This window comes from Lissotriton helveticus, chromosome 1_1 (assembly GCF_964261635.1).
Source record: "Lissotriton helveticus chromosome 1_1, aLisHel1.1, whole genome shotgun sequence".
Lineage (NCBI taxonomy): Eukaryota > Metazoa > Chordata > Amphibia > Caudata > Salamandridae > Lissotriton > Lissotriton helveticus.
Genome location: NC_136057.1, coordinates 249572832 through 249595670, shown reverse-complemented (window position 1 = coordinate 249595670; position 22839 = coordinate 249572832). Strand labels below are relative to the sequence as shown.

General features: G+C 45.2%; 1 protein-coding gene across 1 annotated transcript in view; it reads left to right on the top strand.

Moving 5' to 3' along the window:
- Positions 1 to 22839, top strand: part of LOC144769001 (membrane-spanning 4-domains subfamily A member 4A-like) — a 103233-nt gene that overhangs the window by 67453 nt on the left and 12941 nt on the right. Inside the window, exons 3-7 of the mRNA XM_078652996.1 lie at positions 2099 to 2276; positions 8026 to 8145; positions 9988 to 10044; positions 15368 to 15535; positions 20502 to 20621. Coding sequence (XP_078509122.1) covers positions 2099 to 2276; positions 8026 to 8145; positions 9988 to 10044; positions 15368 to 15535; positions 20502 to 20621 — 643 coding nt within the window. The remainder of the gene's footprint in view (positions 1 to 2098; positions 2277 to 8025; positions 8146 to 9987; positions 10045 to 15367; positions 15536 to 20501; positions 20622 to 22839) is intronic.

Below are 22839 nucleotides of genomic sequence, written 5' to 3'. Positions count from 1 at the left end.
TCCTATAATGATCCATGCCCCCCTAAAATCACAGCTCTCCTTGCCAAGAGCTGCGCACCAGTTATCTGCGACATTTTTAACTGCTCCATTTCCACAGGCATAATTCCATCCTCCTGGAAAGAAGCAGAGGTCCGTCCTATTCTTAAGTAACCCACAGCAGACCCCGCAATCCTCAGTAATTATCGGCCTATTTCTCTTTTACCTCTCTTGGGGAAACTGCTGGAAAACATCATAAACCAACAACTGAGTCTTTATTTGGAACAGAACGAAATCCTGGATCCCTCACAGTCGGGCTTTCGCCCAAGCGTTAGCAAAGAAACCGCCGTCCTAGCAGTTACCGACTCATTAAGACAGACCATTGGCTCAGGCGGTTCTGCGATACTGATTCTTTTAGATCTCTCCGCAGCTTTTGATACTATTTCTCATACTAAGCTAGCAGGGAGACTATCTGACTGCGGTATCAAAGGAACAGCCTTAAAATGGCTACAACATTTTCTGTCAGAGAGAACACAAATGGTCACTTTAGGTCCCTATTCTTTCGGCCAAAATACCCTTGGAGAAGGGGGTCCCACAGGGCTAATGTCTGAGTTCTACCCTCTTTAATATATATCTATGACCCCTCTGGCTCAGATTGTGGAAGATGATACTCAGCTTATGTTCACAATCGGGAAATGTCCAGAGCTAGAAAAAACACACTTCGCCAATGGTATGAAGTTGATCTCAGACTGGATGATGGTGAATTACCTTCAATTGAATCCAGGGACGACAGAGATCATGTTAATGGGAAAAGCCCCAGACATCTGGTCTGATGATTGGTAGCCTGACCAATTGGGCACCGCCCCCTCTCCTAAACTATCCGTAAAGAACCTAGGAATAAAAATTGACCGCTCCCAGTCCATGAAAGATCATATTGCGACCGGTATATGTTTTTATAGCCTCCAACTTCTTCGGAAAATACTTCAGTTTATACCCACCTCACATCGCAGGACCTTAGTTCACGCAATAGTAACGAGACGTTTGGATTATGGCAACGCCCAGCTGGCAGAAGTGGGGGAGACTCTCCTTGCCACATTGCAAATTGTTCAGAAAACGGCCGCAAGAATGATCTTGAACCGTCCGGCCGGCTCTCCATCAACTCCGTTGCTTAGAGAATTGCACTGTCTTAATGTAAAGAAAAGATCCTTTTTCAAAATCTGCTGCCTAACCCATAACTCCCTTAACGATGAAGGTCTTCGCTATCTACAACGTAAACAGATTAAATATTGCCCCAGTAGGAGGCTTAGATCCACTACACTAGGTCTATTACAAGTTCCCCGAATTTGTCTTACCCGGACAGGTGGGAGAGCTTTCTCCTATCTAGCTCCCAGGTACTGGTACCAGCTCCCACAGGCCCTGGGAGCCATCCTGAATTATGGCACTTTTAGGAACCATCTGAAAGCCTTCCTTTTTTAACGACTATTCTAGTCTGGTTCCCTTTAGCTGAAGTCCAATCTCTAGTCAGCGCCGAGATGCCCCAGGGTGATTTGAGCGCTCAATAAATTCCTAATCTAATCAACTTGCACTTACCCCAACAGCATAATACGAGACAGAAAAATAGAATCTAGGAATTCCACGCTATCCATAAATTAACATGCAACAACTTGAGATGCTATGGAACTTTAAACTACATAGAGGGCCAATATTTACTCCAGGACTTCCACCCATGCCACTATAACATAGGAACCTGTGCAGCTCCTGAACCTATGGTCTGCAACATATACATGAACCTTTCTGCCTCCATCATCAACCCTGACAAGCCATATCTCACCACCTCGTGTGGTTAGAATGAGTGATCTTGACCACTTTGTGGGGCCAAATTGACCACATTAGTTTGCATAAGAAAACGGAAACTGCTAGCCTTTCACAAAATATCTTTCAATATATCAGTGCATGGCCAAACCTCTTGGCTTTATCAGTGGACCTTGACATTCTCAAAGTTAGCATGCTTAGTTTGAACCATAACCATGTTCTGCTGAAGTTGTTTGGAGTATGTCTTATTCCCATCACTCTTCTTAATCAAAGAACCATTGGGTTTTCTTTTTGTAATATTTTCTTCCAGCTCATTAAGCATGAATCAAGCCATGGCGGGAGCCAATGGGGTGCTTGTGATTACTCAGGTGATCCCCCCAACCCAACAGCAGCAGATCCAGGTGGGCACCAGTGTCTTCCAGAATGTCCTGTGCCAGTTTCCAGTGCCCTTGCAGAGGTTCATCAAAGGAGAGCCGAAGGCCTTGGGGGTAAGTCGGTTTCGTGCTTGAAAGAAGCACTGTAGGCACCAGCAATATAATAACTCAAAACCCTTAACATTTTTATACCAACATCCCTCGTCTATTCCTAACTTAGGCTTATCTTCTGATGCAGGTATCAAATATCTCAGTTTGGTGGCTTTGCTTTTACTTTGAAGAAACACATATAAAGGTTTTGAGCACCTTTATCGATTACGCGCTTTGTAACACATTTATTATTTAACTCTGTAAAATCCCTTTATATAATACTTTTAATATTCAATATCCAATGACTAGCACTTGCCACAATACGTCCCCAGGTAATAGTAAAGCTTGATGTGTAACTGAATCTTGAGAACTTTGGGGGTCCTCTGACATTCTGGACCTTCCTCCAGCAGCCTGTCCTTATGTGGTACTTCTGGCTGGAGTATCACCTCTGACGGCCAGCCAATGAGAATCTTGGGAGAAAGTGAGTAACAAAAGTGTTCCCTGGCTAACCAACCTCCTAATGGTCCAGAGGTTGGGTTGGGTTGGTTGCTCTGAAAAAAATATTGCATGTGACTGTATTGTGATTAACCTCCGTAGACTACTAATATTTGTTACCTCCCACTTGGTTACTTTTACAAACCCACACTGCCCATGCCCCCAGCGCCCCGCCACCTTTTTACTAGGAAATGGGTTTGCCACCCTAAAGGGCTTAGACAAATTGGATTGACTGAGATCTACCCTTGCTGATAGAACTGGCCCAGCTATTATTGAGCCATCTCCAGTAGGTTTCAGTGAAACAAAAAGCCCTAAAAAAAATACATTACATACTCACTTATAATGTGTGCTAGGCCAAAGTGAGCTTAGAACCCATACTTACGTTTTCTGTACCAAAGTACTGTGCTGGAAGATAGAAGCTGCAAAACATATATTGAGCCGGAATCTAGCCGGGTTACAAACCACATTATCATGCCCCAACTGCCTCACCTTTATCACCCAGTATGACATTCTGATGCTTCAGGAGACCTGGTCCCTAACTGAAGTACACGTTAATGGCTTTGTCTGCTTCCACAACCCAGCATCCCAGTTAAGGTCAGGGCGTGCAATAGGAGGGCTGGCAACTTGGGTGAAAATTAAAGCAGGAGGCTGTGTAAAGGCCATTGAGATAGTTCATCCCTATTTTTTCACAATAAAGAATAAAAGAGGTTGGACACTACGTTTAACTAACTTTTATAATAATGATTTTATCAGTGTGCCCAATACCAAATGTATATCCCTATTTGAGCGTATCTCTACTCTTCAGAAAATCACAGCCGAGAGCGGTCAAACCGCGGTCTTTTGCATAGTGGGAGATTCCAATTCTAGACTTTGCCCAATCCTTCCCTTTTAGCCCCATATAAGGAATCCTCATGCCAATTCTGTGGAGGACATAGGTGCTGTGAATAGCCCTCATGCAAGAGGAAGGAAGCGCTGGTCTCCCTCCTGGCTGCTCATGATTTAGTCAATGTCATGGATATTGTAAACAGAGAGTAGGAAATACCCTCTACTTTCAAAGGTTGAGGCCAGAATTCCACAATAGATTACATTTGTTATCCTCTAATTTTGTAGACACTCAGTTACATGGCAAACTGATCTCCTCTAGCTGTAGCGATCACAACCCCATTGAAACCCTTCTTGCGCTAGCACCAAAGCCAACATTTAATAAGGAGGATTGAGGCCAGCCATCTTCAAACTTCCTCAGATGGTCTAAGGTTAAGATGGAGTGACTCTAAAGGGTTTTTAGTCAGGGAAAAGAAAAGAAAGGGCGCACTGCTGAAAGTGGACGCATGAGTGTCTAGGAATCTTGGTTAGAGATGTGGTGCATAAGCGGGTGAGGGGATAAGCCCTATAACCCCTCAGAATGTGTATCGGCCGAGGCCATCACACCAGATAATTACAACACGATACCCTTGCACATAACAAATAAATACAACAAGTTGTGTCTATGTAGACACTAATATACAATACGAGCAAAAACAAAGCCTGTGAGATCAACTGGTCCTTGAGAAATACAGCATTTTAATGTTCTTAAGAGCAATCCAGCCGACACGTGTTTCGTCGCATATGGGAATGTCCTCCCGCGACTCCTCAGGGCTGGGAAAGATACAAGGGACATTGGTGGAAAACTTGACAATATGCATATAAACACGGTTTCTTGTGACATGTCTCCAAGAGGGACTGTCAATAAAAAGTGTACCTTAACCAAAGGAAAACACCTAACGCGTTAAAAAAACTCTACAGTGTATCGGGGATAACTGGTGTGAGGGTGGTGTGGCAGGAAGTGTGTCTGTGAAGGACGGGGAAGGCAGTGGCGTAACGAACCGTGAGGGGGCCCCCCTGCAGGGTACGTGAAGGGGCCCCCTCCGGACTCAATCTAGAGCTATCCAGCAGAAGTGCGGTGCTGACGGGGCCCCCTGGAGGGTGAGGGCCCCCCCGCACCGCGGGGGCTGCAGGGGCCTGTGTTACGCCCCTGGGGGAAGGTAAGTTGGGGGGTCACATGGTACATCGGACCACAGCTCGTTAGTTTACAGACGGATTGTAGTGTGTATGGTATGTCATACCGAGAACAGACAGACCAAGTGTTTCAAGGGTAAAAACATGCAAGTTCCTGAGTGGAGTGAGGACAACAACTCGATCATACCTATGATGTAATTGGACGTCACTGGGGAAGTCTAAATAGAAAGCGGGAGACATAGAGGAGGGAGAGAATCAGAAAAAAAAGTAGCCTAAAGCTGGAAGGCGTGGAACAAAGGAAACGGGTTAGGAGATTCACCGCTCCGCCGGTGATAATTCCGACACGGCAGGGCCCAGGACTCAATTGCCAACGTACAGGTGCTTTAATAAAAAGGATCTGGATAGGGCAGTGGTTCCCAAACTTTTTTGACCTGTGGCTCCCCTGACCTAATCGGCAGTTGGCCGTGGCTCCCCACCATTTTTTTACCGGTGGGTGGGTGGTGTGTACCTCCGGTTCCGTCATGAGCGTCGGTTGGCCTGTGCTCATGACGGAACCGTTCGTCATGCGTCCATAAGCCCAATAGAACGTTCAGCACAGCGCACGAATTTGCGCCGCGCTGAAGAGGTTAAAGTATTTGGGACGCAATGAAGGTATTATATTGGTTGGAATGCTTGAATTATTAATCTCATCCACTGGCAATCACTTTGGCTGCATCCCAATCCATCGTTTTTCCGCCCAACAGAGTTCCTGGTCCCAAACCCTTATTTATGCCAGCTGCTGCTTTCAGTACCTTTTGTTACTGAGACCCACTCTGAGAAAATGGAACATTGAGTTTGGTCTGTCGTAATCAGTATCCCCAGCCTTATTTTTACACTAAAAAGGTCTGTCCTTCCATCTGTGTGCCCATCTATATCCAAACATATTCAACCATTTGCACACCTATCCTCCGTATATCCTTCCGTCCATCATTTCACTCATCCATCCTCCGTCCATCATTTCACTCATCCATCCCTCTGTCCATCATTTCACTCATCCATCCCTCCATCCACCCTTTCACTCATCCATCCATTATTCATCTATCTGTACAATCATCCATGCATCCACTCTTCGACCCAGCCATCCATTCACTTACTCATCCATCCACCCATTCACTTACTCCTCCATTCACCCAGTCATTTATCCTTCCACCCATTCACCCTTTCAGTCATTCATCCTCCCTTTCTCTCTCATCCCCCTTTCACTTATCCATCCATCTACCCACCCATTTACTCATCCATTCATGAATCCATCCATTGATCCTATTACTCATCCATTCTTTCACTCATCCAACCATCCGTTCTCTCATCCATCCACCCTTTCACTTCACTCATCTATCCATCCTTTTGTCCATCTACCCCCTTTCACTAACTCATCAATCCTTACATCCACCCTTTCACTCATCCATTCACCATTTCACTTATCAATTCATGCATCCACCCATTCACTTGCCCATCACCTACCCTTTCATTCATCCACCCATCCATCCTTTCACACACCCATCCACCAATTGACTCGCCCAGCCGCTGCCCTTTCACTCATCCATCCATCCTTTCACACACCCACCCACACTTTTACCCATCCATCTACCCTTCCACCCTTCCACCCATACATCCATCTATTTACCTTTTCTCTCATCCATACTTCCATTCATTCACTCATCCATCCATCCTTTCTTTCATTATCTATCCATTCCCCCTTTCATTCATGCATTCATCCTTTCAGTAATCCATCCAGCCATTCAGACATTCCTTCACTTATTTACTCACCCACCTTTTCGCATTATGAGCTGAGCCTTTGTTTGCAGAGTTGCAGGCAGAAGAGTCCCATCATGAATGTACTACAGCAAGGGGTGGGCTGGTGGAAAGTTCACTATGCCCCTGCACATAGTCAGACTGAAAACGTAGAAGTCATGCATGATGCACAGTGCCAGGATGTGAGGTTACTGTAACATGGTGTTGTTTCCAGGGCTTTAAGCGGTGTAAAAAAACTGGGGGGTCTCTTCAAAGGGGGTGTTTGACGTAATTAACAGCGCAGCTTAAAACACCTAGGCTAAAAATCTGCGCTTCCATAGTGTTCCGCCTCACTGGTATTATGTTGTCTCTGTCATTGCATCCAGATATATAATACAGCAAGTATCATTACACCTGAACAAGCCAGGACTATTGGCTTTGTCAATGGTTGCTAGTTCCTTAATAAAAAAAAAAGGAGCAACCATGGCTTTGTTGAATACAATGTTGAAAATACTTCAGTTCTAAAATGATAGGAGAAGGAAAGGGAAGAATAAAAGAATTATAATCCGCACATATTGAGGTGCATTGATGAGTAACAGGTAATTCTCCAAATATGGAGTGCCTCATGATGAGTGGAAAAGGCTGTGCTCACCAAATCAATGTTTGAGTAAAATGTGCCCGTAGGTCCTGTGAAAAGCGTTTGCTGGGTTCAAGTAAATACACATGTAATATAGAAAAGATTCTCCTTGTTGACTATCAAAATCTAAATATCTGTTGGAAACCGGAGACATAAGGACAGAAAGTCCATAAGGGTTGGTGTCTGCAAGGAAGAGAAAATAAAAGTGAGAGCGGGTGGTTGTGAATGATCAATTTACCATACTCCGTTCGGAAAGGCTCCACGGAGAAAATCAACGTCCGTGAGGGCGGCATGTACAGGAGCGGATAACTCCTCGTACAGAAGGCACCGTCTGAAAGTAGATTAAGGGAGACTCTGGTAAGCTCCCATGTTTAAGAAGAACATCGTGCTGCACGGAGTTTGTGAGAAAATAAAAATCAGGGTGCCAACAGACTTACTTACAAGTGGAGACGTGTTCGTGTCCCCGCTAAGTGTGTTCTGTGTTCCCCGTGTGGACGCAGAACCCAGAAGTGGAAGTGATTAAATAATCACCTGCCATTTGTAACGTGATAGCCCGAATTGGAACGGCTGAAACGTCAACCGTGAAGTGAGTTTGTTATCGGTTTCTGCCGTAGGGCCAGAGGCATTCGCAAAAAGGCTAAAAATGCTTGCTATCTTGAATAAAGATGTGCAAAGTCCACATTTTCTAGGCTCAGTTAGGACAAGTTAAAGATCAGCTGCACATGGTGAAGATGCATGAACTCCAATAAGGATTCATCATGATTCAAAAGAATTAAAGAACCAGGCAACTCAAGAAAGTCCAATAGGAGGATTTCAGCCCTGATACCAACAGGAAGATCTTGGTTTGTAATGTATGTATTTTTCTTGTAAATGCAGGTCGCCCAGATCCTGATCGGACTGATGCAGATTATCCTTGGAATCATACTGGCCATCTCTATGAGAGCAATCTTTACCATCAGTGTAATCGTCGGCATTCCGTTTTGGGCTGGAATCTTCGTAAGTATAAGAGCTGCAGTAGAGAACAGGGACCATTGGATCTGATGCACACTACTGTCCAGATTTACCAAGTTATTATGCAACCCAGTACCCAAAGTTACTATGGTGCATTTTGTGAGAGAGAGAGAGACCATGAAAGCTCCATATCGCCTGAGATATGGCACTGTCCTGCTCTCTTCCGAACAGTGGTGCCCAATCAGGGTACCTAGCACAATGCACACTACAGTGCAAAGGTGTTTGTGTCATATCTAGCATAGGATATGTACTGAAAGGCTATGGAAATACTATGTTTAGACAAACTTTAAAGTTTTTGCCACTTTGAATGTGTGCTGTAAAGTGCAGCACGCATGCAAAGTGGGGAAAAAAGGAGAAATAAAAGCATTTCTTCTTTTTATGCCTGACTCAAGGAGGTTTTATTGTTTGGTGCAAAACCCTATCGCTACTGCTAGTAGATAGGTTTTGCATCCAAACAGTGGTTGTTTCATGGGAAAGCCCATGTACCACCCATGGAACGCCACTTAAAACAAGGTAATGCTAATCAGCACAAAGCACTGCTTTGTGTTACTTTCGGGAAACTTTCCCAGGCAAAACACATTTTGCAATAAAAAGTAAATTGAAAATAAATGTTTAACTTTTGTGATGCAAGCCCGGCGCAAAATGTTAGTATTTCTGACCGTATTTGTCGAAATACTTAGCCCCTGCTGGTCCTTATGCCTCTCTCTTGCAGGGTACTAGCCTATCATTTTCACTCTTGCATGAAAGTGTGCAGTATCCAAAAGTTGGGCCACTTACTAATTCTTCTACATGCTGATACTAGGACAGCCATTGATTTAACAAGCATTGTTTTAGCTATGTTGTGCACCAGTGTGACTGCTGTTTGGCGTGGCTAAAAGTAAGTAGAGTGGCATGGAGTAGATTGGGGTAGATTCGGGTAGAATGGAATGGGGAAGATTGGAGTTGAGTGGAGTAGGATAGAGAGGGGTAGAATGGGGTAGATTGTAGTGGGGTAGATTAGGGTAGAGTGATGCAGACTGCATTGGGGTACATCGGGGTAGATTGTACTGGTGTAGACTGTGATAGATTAGAAGGGGGTAGATTGCAGTGAAGTTGAGAGAGGTAGATTGGAGTGGGATGGAGTGGGGTAGATTGGAGTGTGGTAGTTTGGATTGGGTTAGATAGGAGTGAGGAAGATTGAATTGGGGTAGATTGAGGTGGATTAGAGTGGAGCTGGGTAGATACAGGTAGATTGGGGTGGGTGGTTTGGTGTAGAATAGAGTGGGGTAGGTCAGGGTAGTTTGGGGTAGAGTGGAGTGGGGTAGTTTGGAGTGGAGTAGATTAGGGTGGAGTAACGCCAACACAGGCACTCATACACTATGGTTCAAGGGCACCTGAGTTACCAGCAGGATTGTTTTTGTGTAAGAACGGACACCTTTCTGCACAAAAAACAATCCATGGAGGCATTTTTCTTTTTTTATGTGTGCTGCAGAATGCCTCATGTTAATTTGTATTTACTAAATCACGCAATAGCATAGCTTAGAAAATGCACCTTGCATAGCTTAGGATATGCAAAAAATTTATTTGTGCCAGGGCTGTGCCACAATAGTGACCGAAACCTGATGCAAAATCATAGTACATCTATGGCCAAGTACTCACAGTTCCATTGCCAGTATCTACTGAAGTGAATTAACATAGGGAATATCATGCCGTAAAAGATATTTTGGAGAAACACACCAAGATTCTACATATTACTTTCATGTGTCTTTAAGCATGACATATAAATGTGGTGAATTATTTTATTGAGATGTGTTTAAACTGAATGGCTCTTTTATTGATATTCACCAGTTTATCATTTCCGGGTCCCTCTCCACTGCGGCTGAGCGGAACAGAAACATATGTCTGGTAGGTAAAATACATTCTGCTGACATGTCAGTTTTCAGCCATCATGGTCTATTACTTCGATATTCGTTGATGATGTGACCTGCCTACTGAAGGTGCCTCTACAAACCCCAGATTAATGGAGTGGGGTAGCCCATGTGACTAACCAGAAGTGGCTCCTTTGCTATGGCGTAGAAGCATCGTCGTCTCTGCTGGGAGCCAGCTGACTGAATCGGGAAAAATACAATGATAATAAAGCCATTATATTATCATTTTCTTTTTCTTTCTACAGTCGCCAGAGCAAATCAAGTTGGGTGGAGCCATGATGATAGTGATAGAAGAGGTGTAATGCACAATGTAAGTGTGCATGACAGTTTGGCTGGCTGTCTGAGGCCAGACAAATTGCCGTAATGGCTGCTACTAATCATGGGTGAAGGGGTGTAATGAATGTGCTTTTCTTTAAAAGGATACACCCAAACCCTACACTCCCATAAGAGAGGCAAATGTATGACTGCACCTTTAAATAATACACGTTTAAGCAACACTCCTAAAAGACGAGGCAAAGACCCAGCACTCCCTGAAGGCGATGTAAGAAAACAAATCCAGGTGCAAGTAACATAACACACAAATTAATTAATGCAATATTTTAGAAAGGCAGGCCGAATATATCAGTAATTGCAGACTCCCAAATAACAAGTGACTAATTAAATGAACAATTGAAATAGAATGCAGTATTAACAAGTAGTAAAGAGTTGAAAATATATACATATAATGTTTAGGAACACCTCACTGGCTGATTCTGCAATATACTTGCCAACTCAAGCTGGGGAAGTACCTTCAACAGCCCAGGAAGGAGTTTAGTCAAGACTCAAGTTCCGTCACCTCCACAGCAATACATCTATTCTGTGGTGAACTTCCACCTGGCCCCCGAAAGCTCCCAGCTTTAATACCATTACTCAATGTGGGACGAAGCTTCTAGAAAACCTTGCCCCCTCCTCATTGGAAAAAAACGAGCTGGCTGCTGCCAGTCTGCGTCAAGGCCAAGATGGAGGCTGGCCAAGCTCCCGTATTTTGACTCTGAGACAGAGTTGTACATTAAACAAAAAGCAATCGCTCAGAAAAACAGAAAAACCTTGAATGTGAATCGCAAACTCTGCTGTGCACGCAGAAGCAAGTTAAAGTCATAAAGCAAGATGACATGAGGCCATGTCAAAGCTAATAGTAAGAACTCATAATATAAATGTACTGTTCTACTCCGTGACAGCTCCCAATGAAAGACAGCAAGATTACAAGACAGAAGAGGAGCAGGCATATGCAGGACCGTCATACATTAAGGCCAGGGTAAAATAACTCACTAAAGTCAGTTAAAATGGTGGTAGTCAAAGGTCATCATAGGGTGCCCCACCACAAGAGTGGATCTTTCACTACAAGGGGTGGGTGAAGGTTTCGCATGTGGATTCACGCAGGGGGAATTTGATAAAAAAAATAGTAATAAAATTACCTTCCCGGGTCCTGCGCCATCTCAGCTCCTGGTCGGGTCCCGTGAAACAGGAAGCAGGCAGCCTCCCTCCCCTTCCCTAAGCCAATCACAACGCTGCAATGGCAGCGTTGTGATTGGTGGGGACGGCGCCCAGCTGGGCTCCTATGGAGAGACCATTTTCTCCAGGTAGGCTGCATGCTCCTCCGCCCACATGGAGGAGCCATCCCTGCCACATTGTCATGCGCACTCAGCTCTCTCTCCACCCAAGCTGTACTGCTCAGCCAGTTGGAGAGGAAATACAGGCTCCTAGGACCTGAGCTAGCGTAAAACCAACCCGTTCAGGCCAATCAGGGTGCAGCTCTCATGCTGTATTACCAGTATGAGCACAGCGTCTTAATTGGCATCTTGGAGCCTGAGTAGTTTGCACTTGCCTGTAGGAAATTGGAGTCGGGACCAGAGCAGGAGAACGCTAAGATGGCAGCGGCAGGTAAGTGTTTTTTTTTTCTTTTTTTGTGTTGTTTACCCCAACCCCGCCACACCTTCCCACCCCTTGTAATGAAGAACAGCCGCTACTGTGTCTAAAGCTGCTGTTGAATTGTAAAATAAAACAGTACCGTTCAATGGGCACCTCAGGCCTCTCACCAAGGTGCCAATGTACCAATGGAAGTTACACCCCTGTATATGTGTAGAGTAGGAAGGAAGTTGGGATGTGTCTAGGCCCTGCCACCCTCTCTCTCTCTCTCTTATCTCAGTCTCAACTCTGAAAACGAAGGCTGGACGTCATCAACTACTGCCATTACTTCTCTTACTATTACTACTACTATCTTACCTCCTCTTACATTACTCATTAATTATGAAATTATCTCGCAGTCCAATGTTCCCTTTAAGGCTCGAGCATTATCCCAGTTAAACCGATACCACAGCAAATATGAAGCAATGTGTTTGGTCAAAGCAGAACTTTGTTTTCGTTTGTTTCAGTTTTTTTGGTTGGGATGTCGGTGTGTAATTAACACAAACACTCTCAGCCTGAGTCAGGCTCTATTTACTTCTTGTAAATCAAGCCTGCTGGAGAGAATGTGCGGGACGCAGTGCTTACCATGCCTTCTTGGTCCTATCCCAGGAGGGTGTTGGTATTGTAAGGGAGACCCCTCCAAATGTAAAGGACATTACAAAAGCCCTTGCGGTGTGTTGCATCTGTTTTAAGGATGTTGAAGGCCATGAAATTGCACAAAAAGCTATCTTTTCTACAATATATCTTAATTGATGGATGGAAGTGATTTTTGTGCAAAAGTGCCAGTCATAAGTGTCACACATACAGTACATACATACACTGAAATCTCCCCCAAAACACCACTGTAACATGGGATATTCACATAAAGTCAAACTGTAATATTGGCAATCAAAGTGGTGAGGATGAGGGGGGTTCTCCCAGGAGAATCAGGTTTTCACTGTCATGGAAAAAACATAGGTCAGACTGTAGTGGGTGTAGGCATATTGGAGTGGAGAAGTGTGGCTCAATGGTTAGAGCGGCAGACCCTGATGCAGAGGTCTAGCCCGGGACCAGGATTCAATTCCCTGCCTCGGCGGGTCTTGGGCTCAAAAATTCCACGGACCTGATAATTCTCGCCTTGGTGCCTATTCAATCATGGAGTCCCACTCTGCCACTCTGGGCAATAGCTTGTTTAATCTCCACAACGGCCCCCACAACGCTAAGGATGCCTGGCCTCCACCGTGGGGGTGCCCAGGGGTGGACACCTCACAATGAAAGCCAGGATGGGTTCCACAGCGGTATTCGTACAAGCGCCTTGAGACCCTTGCGGGTGAGTAGTGTGCTATACAAGTATCAATTTACAATTTTTTATTGAGTGGCATAGTGAGGCTTAGGATAATGTTTGCAGTATCCCTTGAGCTTCACATTGGTCAGGCGCTGCAGTGGGATCTGGTGACGCAGCCACCTGACGTCTAACCTCTCCTTCCTCCAGTGGCCAGGAGCTGTGGAGAGACCGTGGATGCACAGGGGAGTGGTGGCAGTTCCCAATGCAGGGCAAGCTCAAAGCAACACCCCCCAACCGAGCAAAGGTCCTGAGGCTCTTGTAGGAGGACTGAGAGCTGGTCCCAGAGCCGGCAGCCTGGGATTCCTGGTTCACAGTGAAAGAGTGGGGGAGAGGTCCTAAAGTAAAGGGCACATGAAAAGCCCCAGCAGAGTTAGCTGAAGCGACAGTTGCGGGACCGTACATTGTATCTTTTCTGTATTAAATACTTCTGAAGCACAGTTCACATCCCAGCCATTACAACTGGATGCGCTTGCACTTCTCATTGCAAGGTGAAACATGGAGATACGCCACGGTCATGCTAAGGTTGGCTCCGGCAATGTCCCTCCATTGATCAACGCTGGTCCACCATCCCAATCACTCCCTTGCTAGTGAAGGGGACGAGAAATGTCTTCACACTGGATCAGGGTAACTCCTTCAGCCCCAGGGAGCTCACCACACCTCCCAGCAGAGCCCACAAGATTCCTGGTGTGAGTTGGCAATTTCTTCAGTGGGTCTTCTGGACAGCATCTTCAGTAGGCACCAGCAGCTGAGCTCCTTCCTCTCAGCAGACTCCTCCTGCAGGGATGCATCTGGTGCCTGTCTCATAGCAGAGCATGCACACTCCTGAGGCAGACATACACCGGTCAATGAGAGGTCCTGGAACCCTGACTGGCAGGTTCAATGCTTCTCTTGTACCCCTTTCTTAGGCATAGTTGGTATTCATGTGATATTATAGCAACAGATTGAGGCAATTCCTTGACTTTGTGTTTCCTTATTTGTCACGGACACGTTCTTTGTCTCAGGAGATAACAGGCAGCAGGAGATGGTGATGGGAGGCTCCGCCTGGAGCAACCTACTTTATTAGCATAAGTAGGCAAGAAGCCTTCCTACATGACACCCGTCCGCATTGTGGACACAGCACCTCTGTAGGAAGCAAGGGGACAGGACTCACAAAGGCTGACACTGCACTTCAGGGGACACTGCTGCCGCCAGTCACCCCCACACTCTCCATCTTTTCTAAGGAGGGCCATACCAGGAAAGAACAAAATGCAAGACCTAGTGAAATGTCACTTCGACACATCTAAAGAGAGCCCTTTCTCTGTCCTCGACACTTCAGAGTCTTTTGCAACACAAAAGCCTCAGGAATGCTCACAAATACACAATGCTACAGTGACAGGCTATGTGTAACCTTTGTCTGGCTCAGCTTGCTGACTTGCTTGCAGTAGCAATCCAAGATGGATTCTACTGGAAAACAGTCATTGAGTCACCACTCCACGGGCGCATCCATTTGGCGACCTATATGCCATGCAAGGAATATTCCCATCCCAAAAGCATTGAACTCTGTTTTCGGTGTATTAACATAGTGAATTGTCTCAAAAGCACTGGGTTCTGGCATCTGCAGACTACACATAGGGCTATAGTATAAAACCTTATGTATTTGTATGTTGTTTTTGATATTTCATCATTTTCCCTTTTCTCTACATTCACTTCCCTCTACTCTATTATATTTGCTCTTCTTGTCCACCTCTGCTCCATTTGATCTGCATGCTGACTATTCATTTATCTACCAGCCTGCCATAACTTCACAAAAATTAGTTTTCCAGACCTCTTACTGTGAACCTGCACCTGCCACATGATTGAATCTACCCTAACCCTAAACTTCATTGAGATGAAATATCCATACATAGCTCTTATGCCTCTATACTGAAAGGATAAACATTGAGACTGACATATTGGAAGGTGGTAGGGGAAGCAAAGGAAAGAAGTATGTCTAGCCAGTAATTTACCGTTGATGTATGTAGCACATTGAAAACCCAAAACGTTTTTTGTGCAGGTGAAGGGCAGTCTGGGAATGAACATCATCAGCTCCATCGCAGCCTTCCTTGGCTTCATCTTCTATGCAATCGACTTAGGTATCTGTTCTATATATGGATGGTTCTCAGAAGGAGAGCACGGTGGGATGTACGAGGACCATTCAAGGAGAATCGCCCAAAGCTTCGTGGTAAGTTGAGATGCACAATGACTCTCCCGGGAGAATCACCCATAGCTTCGTGGCAAGTTGGGATGTATGATGTCTCTCCCAGAATTGCACAAAGCTTTGTGGTAAGTTGGGATGTACGATGGTACTCAAAGGATAATCGCCCAAAGCTTTGTGGTAAGTTGAGATGTATGATGGCTCTCCCAGGAGAATCGCCCAAAGCTTTGTGTAAAATGGGATTTGCAAAGACTCTCCCAGAAGACTTGCCCAAAGCTTCGTAGTAAGTTAGGATGTACGATTACTCTCCCAGGATGATCACCCAAAGCTTTGTAGTAAGTTGGGATGTACGATGACTCTCCCATGAGAATCGTCTGAAGTTTTATGGTAAGTTGTCTACTTTAATGGAAGAAATCCCTTTGGTAAGCATGAGTCTGGATCCACAGGGGCACAAGAGAACACGATTCCTCATTTAAGTGCAGAAGTTACAAGTAAGAAACAGCAGTGGACACTAGGAGTTGTACCAACACTGTCCAGCTCTTTTCAAAGACAGAAATAACTACTAGTCCATACACACTGTGACAAATGGAACAGACTGAATATTGCACCTGACATCACATGCATTGGTTAAGCAGATCAGAAAAGGGATACACATGAAACATGTTCAAAAACATGTTATTCTTAACAAACAAAATAACTACAGTAGTTTATTTTCACCTGTGAATGTAAGGCCTGCATGGTTTGCATTGTCCCTGGGTTGGATCAACACACAACAGAATACTTTTCACAGAACACCTTACACAATCCAACATACACCACCTCAAGGGCTATCATTGTGACACAGTAGAACTTAATAGAACACTGCACAAACTTTCAAAACAATATACTCCATAGGGTGGCAGAATCCCCACTAGGAATTTAATTTTTCAGTGGAGAATATTAGCCTAGGCAAGGGTCAGTGCCCCCATCCCCACGCAGGGCAAGACAGTATTTCTGCCCCCAGTTGGGCAGATTGGGGCATTTGCACTAAATATGCCCTTGGGTGTAGAAAGCCCACTAGACACCAGGGATTTCTGTTTTTATGCATATCCCAGTGGCGGTCACCACTGCACAGTTATAGTTACGACCACATTTCCAAATGAATAGCCTTTTTTTTTTTGCTTATAACTTTGGTTCCGTTTGATGAATCTTTTCACAAAACTCTCCAAAGAAATGTTCATACATCTCTTTCCTAGAATTTCAGGTGATCTGTTGATTGGGGGGCTGAGAAAAAGGGGGGGTCCCAAAAAGAGTTTTCCCCCACCATGCAATTTCTGTAGGAAAATTAGACACAGCTACAGCCAAAGCGAATGAACGGAATTTCACCAAATTTGGTAGAAAGCTAATCTTTACCCACAGAGTGTGCTTTTTTGATTCTATGTAAATCTATTCAGTTGTTTTCTAGAACGTAAGGCTCGACATGCATTTATATTCATGTAGAAAGCCATGGAGGATCTGAGAAACCAATACATCAAAAGATAATATCCGATTGGCTGCTACCACAATCATCAAAGCTATGGCTGCAGCCATTTTAGGACTCTGGAACTCAGCCCCCTGTCCTAGAATAAAACAAATATAGAGGGTAGGGATAGTCCTGGCCTGGTAGGGGTGTCCCAGTGGAACTTCCCCTGGGGCCAAAAACACATTTTTTACTACTGCGGATCCACAGAGGATCGGTGGTAAAAATGAAAAAAAGAAATGTTGGGCTCCAGACATTTTCTTTTTCAAGCCCCTGAGTTTGGACACTTGGGGTCGGCACAAGCTATTCTTTTGGGAAGATGTTGACTACAAAGAGAGGCTTCCCATAATCAGAGCAGAATGATAGACCCTGGATATCTGGGAAGCCTGTTGTTAACAAAGTACAAAAATGAAGTTTTCAACCTCACTATTAGTCTTCTGGAAGCTCTCCCAGTAGATGTATTAACTGATGGAATACAGAAATTCTCTAGACAAGTATCCTTGAAGATGCAAAACTCAAACCCATCTATAAATAGGCCCCAGCCCCTAACATTCGGTTTGGATCGTAATCCTCTGTGCTCCACCAATTGTAGATATGGTTATCATGGAGAAAAACACAGGGGGGGCAGAGGCTCCGTTTGTTACAGTCCCACATGCCTGTTGGTAATTTAGATTTGAGTCACTATTTGATTCTATGGCATCCCCACCCTTCTTATGGAATGTTCAGCTCTATCTGAATTATGCACTGGCTTAAGATGGCCTTGTGTTAGTTGAATCAATGGCAGGAATAGGGTATCACTCGTTCTCAGGCAGATTGGACACCACTGAAAAAGCAGTTGGCAGTAGTGATACCAGAAGAAAGAGGGGGTCGGACGACGGTCTAAAGTAAGACTCAATGGCTCAGCATTCAATCATCTATAAAATATACCTAACGGCAAGAGCTTCACTGAGCCTAACTAATTAGGCTCCAGGTTGGAGTGGTGCAAGAGACCTTTAGCCATGAATTTTACAATTACACAATTGTCACTAAACCTCTTAGCCAAAGGACCAACCCAGTGAACCCATAACACCATCGCAATGTTATCCAGAGAGGAAGTGTTCGATTTTAAGTTTTTCTAAAGCTACTGCGTGACCTTGTTTCTCAATGACCCAGATGTTTCTAAGGGCTAGGTATATCTGCCAGGACAAAAACTTATGGAAAAGTGGCAGATTTATATTTCGAGGAGACCCTTCCAGGTGATGTTGCACAAGTCTTGGACCTGGCACCGTCATATCCCCTTGACCTCCCTCCTGTGATGGTTGGCTGCTAAATGACTATTGGGTAGTTGGTTGGAAGTTTAGCGCCCAACAGCTGCTTGCAGAGCCTCCTTGTTGTTTTCAGAGGATATCTGAGAAGCCACAGACTCCACTGGTCCATTCGGGCTGAGGTAGGAGAGAACCCCAAAAACAGGAGGACCAGCCCCAAGTTTTACAATGTGATCTTCTATTGCCTGTAATCACTTGTAAATGTACAAGGAATGGGAAATTGATCTAGTGTGTAAAGCCCTAGTTACTGGCATTCAATGCCCTACAGCTGCCGAGATAAGGGAGACAGGTAAGGTTGCAAATTGCGAAGATGGGGGAACGCTGGACCCCCCTATCAAGACCAAGGTTGGAATAATGAGTTTGTGGCCCTGTTACTAAAGAGCATTAGAGATCCCTCAAGAAATCCATCTATTGTTGTATTTTTGGCTCTTTTTTCTGGTTAGTTCCAATTTTATGCTTGCCCATTGGTATCAGCTCGGAGGGTTGTAAGAGTGCTCAACCAACTCTAACTCTCTTTGAGCAACTTCTTGCTGACCAGCACCACAGCAAAGTCTAAACAGTCAGTAGTTAGATACATTTACATAAAGATGCTGCATAAAAATAGATGGAACATTGTCAATTCTTGGTTATTCGAGGAAGTAAGAGAGGTGGCCTAGCCTGGCGAAGACAGGCCACCCTGTGCTTGGGCTTTGCCCATGCATGGCCCACACAATGAGGGTAGGCTTCATACTCTACAGTCCAAAGAAAGGTGAGGGACTTTTCACCCCCTGTCACCAATGTCACTGGTGGGTTGGGAGGCTTGTAGTCTCCCATGAAGGCTCCTGTGCATCCCCACAAGCTCTTGTGCATCTCAGTAAATGTATTTCTCTACGGATATGAACAAAAGCAACACATTCTGTTGAAGCCACTATTAGGCTTGCAAAGACTTTTACAGTCCGGCTCATTCCTTTGCACTGACACACATCTCATCAGAAATGTGGAGATAGGAGTAGATGACACCTTTCTTGTAGAAAGAACAATTGATGGACAGAAGTTGGACAAATCAAACATTCACCCCAGGTCACAGATCTGGGTTTATTGCATTGTTTCTTTGCCAACCACGCCACCCCAATTTGAACACAGCCAAGCCAGGCCCTCCCTGGACCAGAAACAAGCATCCTGGGACCGGTTTCGGGATAACACCCCTCATCAGCCACTTGAATCCAGCGGCACTGTGAGCACGAGACCCACATCTGGGCATACCCTTCCCACTTAGGGCGACAAACACAAAAAAAACTAATGATGGCCGGAATGCTGAACTAGTCAAACATTCACCCCCAATTACAGAGCTCGGTTTAAACCATTTTTTTTTTGCTGACCAGGCCCCCCAGTTCAGACGCATCCATATGCAAATCAGTCTTGACCCTGTTCCCCATGGGAACTGTCCAGCCAAACTGGGGTGGCGTAGTGAGCAAAAAACGATGGATTAAACCCAGATCTGTGACTAGGGGTGAATCCTTGAATTGTTCAGCATTCCGTCCATCATCAGTTGTTTTTACCTTTCCTGTAGGTGACAGCCAGGGAAATGAAGATGTAAGATGGCCATAAACTGGAAGCAAGTAATAATAATGATAATAATAATCTGCTGTTATATAGTATGTTACGTCTGCCATTTATAAGCGCTATAAAAATCCCCTGTTATTATTATCTAATGTAATGGAACTCATTTTGACAAATCTCAAAAGATGGAAGGTTGAGTGTGTGGGATTCCAACTTGTGACCCAGAACAGGTGTTAGCAACACGCTTTAAACTCGCTGAGCTATCCTGCTGGATGTGGCCTATCTGGAAAGGTGAGGTTGTGGAGGACTTGTACTGATATATGAATGCAGCAGGTATTGTTATGCCTTCCAATGTCCATGATGGAGTCAGGGAGTCCCATGTTACCCATACTGGGTCATAGATTCTCTCACTATCCCTTTGCCCCTATGGGGGTGAAATAACACAAGTTTGGACGATACTGCAATGAAAATGTTATACTACTTTGATAGGTGGGTGGTAAGCATTCCCAGGTTAGATGCTTTGGTTTGCTACTGATTTACACTAAACATGCTTACACACACCTGTGGAACTGCATCCAGTCTAGACATTATTATTTGTGTATGTACTGTGACTTGTCCACAGCACGGCTTACAGTTGTGTTTGCTCTTCCAGGCGGTGGTGAAGGGGATTGAGGCTCTGCTTCTGCTGCTCGTGCTGGTGGAGTTCTGCATCTCCATCTCCACCTCGGTGTTTGGCTGCAAGGCTGTCTGCCGTGACTCCACCTCTGACATGGTAATCAGGACTCTTCATGCCCCTCTCCTTCTTTCTGTTTTTGTCTTTATCTGGTATTGGACATGTGATGCTTGTCTCTGTGATGCTGGAAGCGTTGCCAGTCTTCACATTGGGGGGTTGAATAGCTGCTGTTGACCGGGAGGGCTGGGCGTGAGTGATATAGGTTATGAGCATTATGAAAAATATATTGATGAACAAATTTTTTGGACAATGATAATTCTGGAGTTGTTGATTGAGGTGCCAGATATGTGGATGGTAGCTCTGTTGTTTATCATTATATGATTGTTTACCTTTGTGGTAGTGATTTTAATCAATGAGAACTGCAGATGCCAGCACTGAAGCAGAGGAACTGGTTGTGCAATATAGACTCAGGCTTCATTAGACATTTTTAAGGCATAGAGGGTGTAAGTAATTACCCAGAACCACAGGCTTTGAGCCGAAGAAAGGATTCAAACCCGTCTTCCCAGATCCAAAATCAGCAGCCCGAGCCACTAGGCCATATCTCTTCCCAATTTAATCCCGATGTATTGCGCATAAGCTCCCCACAACGCAAAAAGACTAATGCATACAGATCCTGTAGTTAAATGCTGTACTAAAGAAAACTAATGTAGCCTTAGAGCCCGACAATAGCAGGCTTTAACGGCTAATAATGGCCCACTCCAGGGCGCCTTTAACAAGGGAGCGGGCCTTTAATGGCCAATTGAGCCCACTATGGAGGCCTCTAGGGATATCAGAACATTCCACTCCTAGAGGTCAGAATGTTCTAATTTGTAAAACAATGTCCTCACGGAGCCCGAGGGGGTTGAAATCACCACAGGCTCAGTGAGGCCTTTGTTCACAGAAACAGCTGTGCACAAACATTGGAATATTGATGCACCAGGCTTCAATCAGCTATTTGAAGCGTGGAGCACTCCATTGTCTTCAATGGAGCGCTCAACATTCCAGTGTCCTAATAGGTGGTTGTAGCTTATTCCCCCTCTCGATGGTACTTCTAAAAGCTCTTTTTCTGTTGATCACAAGGCCTGGCTTCAGCAACGCTGTCAGGCCAGACTTTAAACTTCACAGTACGGAAGGCCCGCTCTACAAATGCAAGAATATATTAGATTGCAAGATGGTTGATGAGTAGGGAGCTCCGGCTGGGAGCTCCCAGGCCAGGGATCGCCTTTTCAGCAAATATCCCTGAAAGTGGCTCATCTCGAATCAAACACACCCAGGGATTGGGTGGCTGCAGCACTGCGATTCCCCAGTGCCACCTGGCTGCCGTCCTCCCCGGTAATGAAGAGGAACCTCAGATGGCATCGGGGGAGAGACGCCACCCGCCCACTGCCCGCGGCTGCCGGCACCTCCCCACACTACACACGGTGAGCGCGGGCACTCTCGGAGACCCCCGGCACTTCAGCAAGCCTCGCCTAGCCACTCGCAGTGCGGGAGATCGGAGCGGTGTTGGCGTGGGCGATGTGCTTCTTGAAGGGGGAGCACAGCGCTGGATGCATGGGGGCTCCACTGTCTGCTGTCACGCACCGCGGGATGGTAGACGGTGAGCGGGGGCACTGCTAATCACCCTGGTGTTCCCCCAGATGTTCTGGTATTGACTGTGGGGGGCTCCGATGACCTGTCCCCTCGCCGGCTTTAAACTCACGGCGTCAGATGCACGCTTGCTGAGCACAAGATGGCGGAGTGCTGCTCGGTGCTGTGACTGCGTTCCCCCTCCGACCCCACTTAATGGAACTCTGCTCTAATAGTTTTTGGGTCCTGACCGGGGTGCATCTTGCCATTTTGAGATGGTTTTCATCAATGCCCACGACCCGGGTCCACAATTTTGTGGATTTGTGTCCTTTGCTTTAGTCCATTGGATTCCATCCTGCCGACCTTCAGACATTTCTCTTTTGCTGGACTGCCTTATCTCTTACTCCCCCTCAGGTCCCCCTCTCTCCTCTCACCAATCTCAGCCTTTGACTCTTCTCACCAACCTACCACTCTCTACCCCTTTTGACTCTTTTTTTTTGTGTAAATATGTTATATATATTTCTCCAAGCCTAATCGCTAGTAAAATGTAACCCTGAGCAAATCTACTATTAGTATATATATGTATATAGAGATAACTCTAACCACTAGTATATGTAGTAGACCCTTGTACTCACTACCATTCCTATGTGATTCTTAGAGTTTATCCATTTGTATCAATTCCTTGAGTGACTTTACAACTTGTACATTTGCA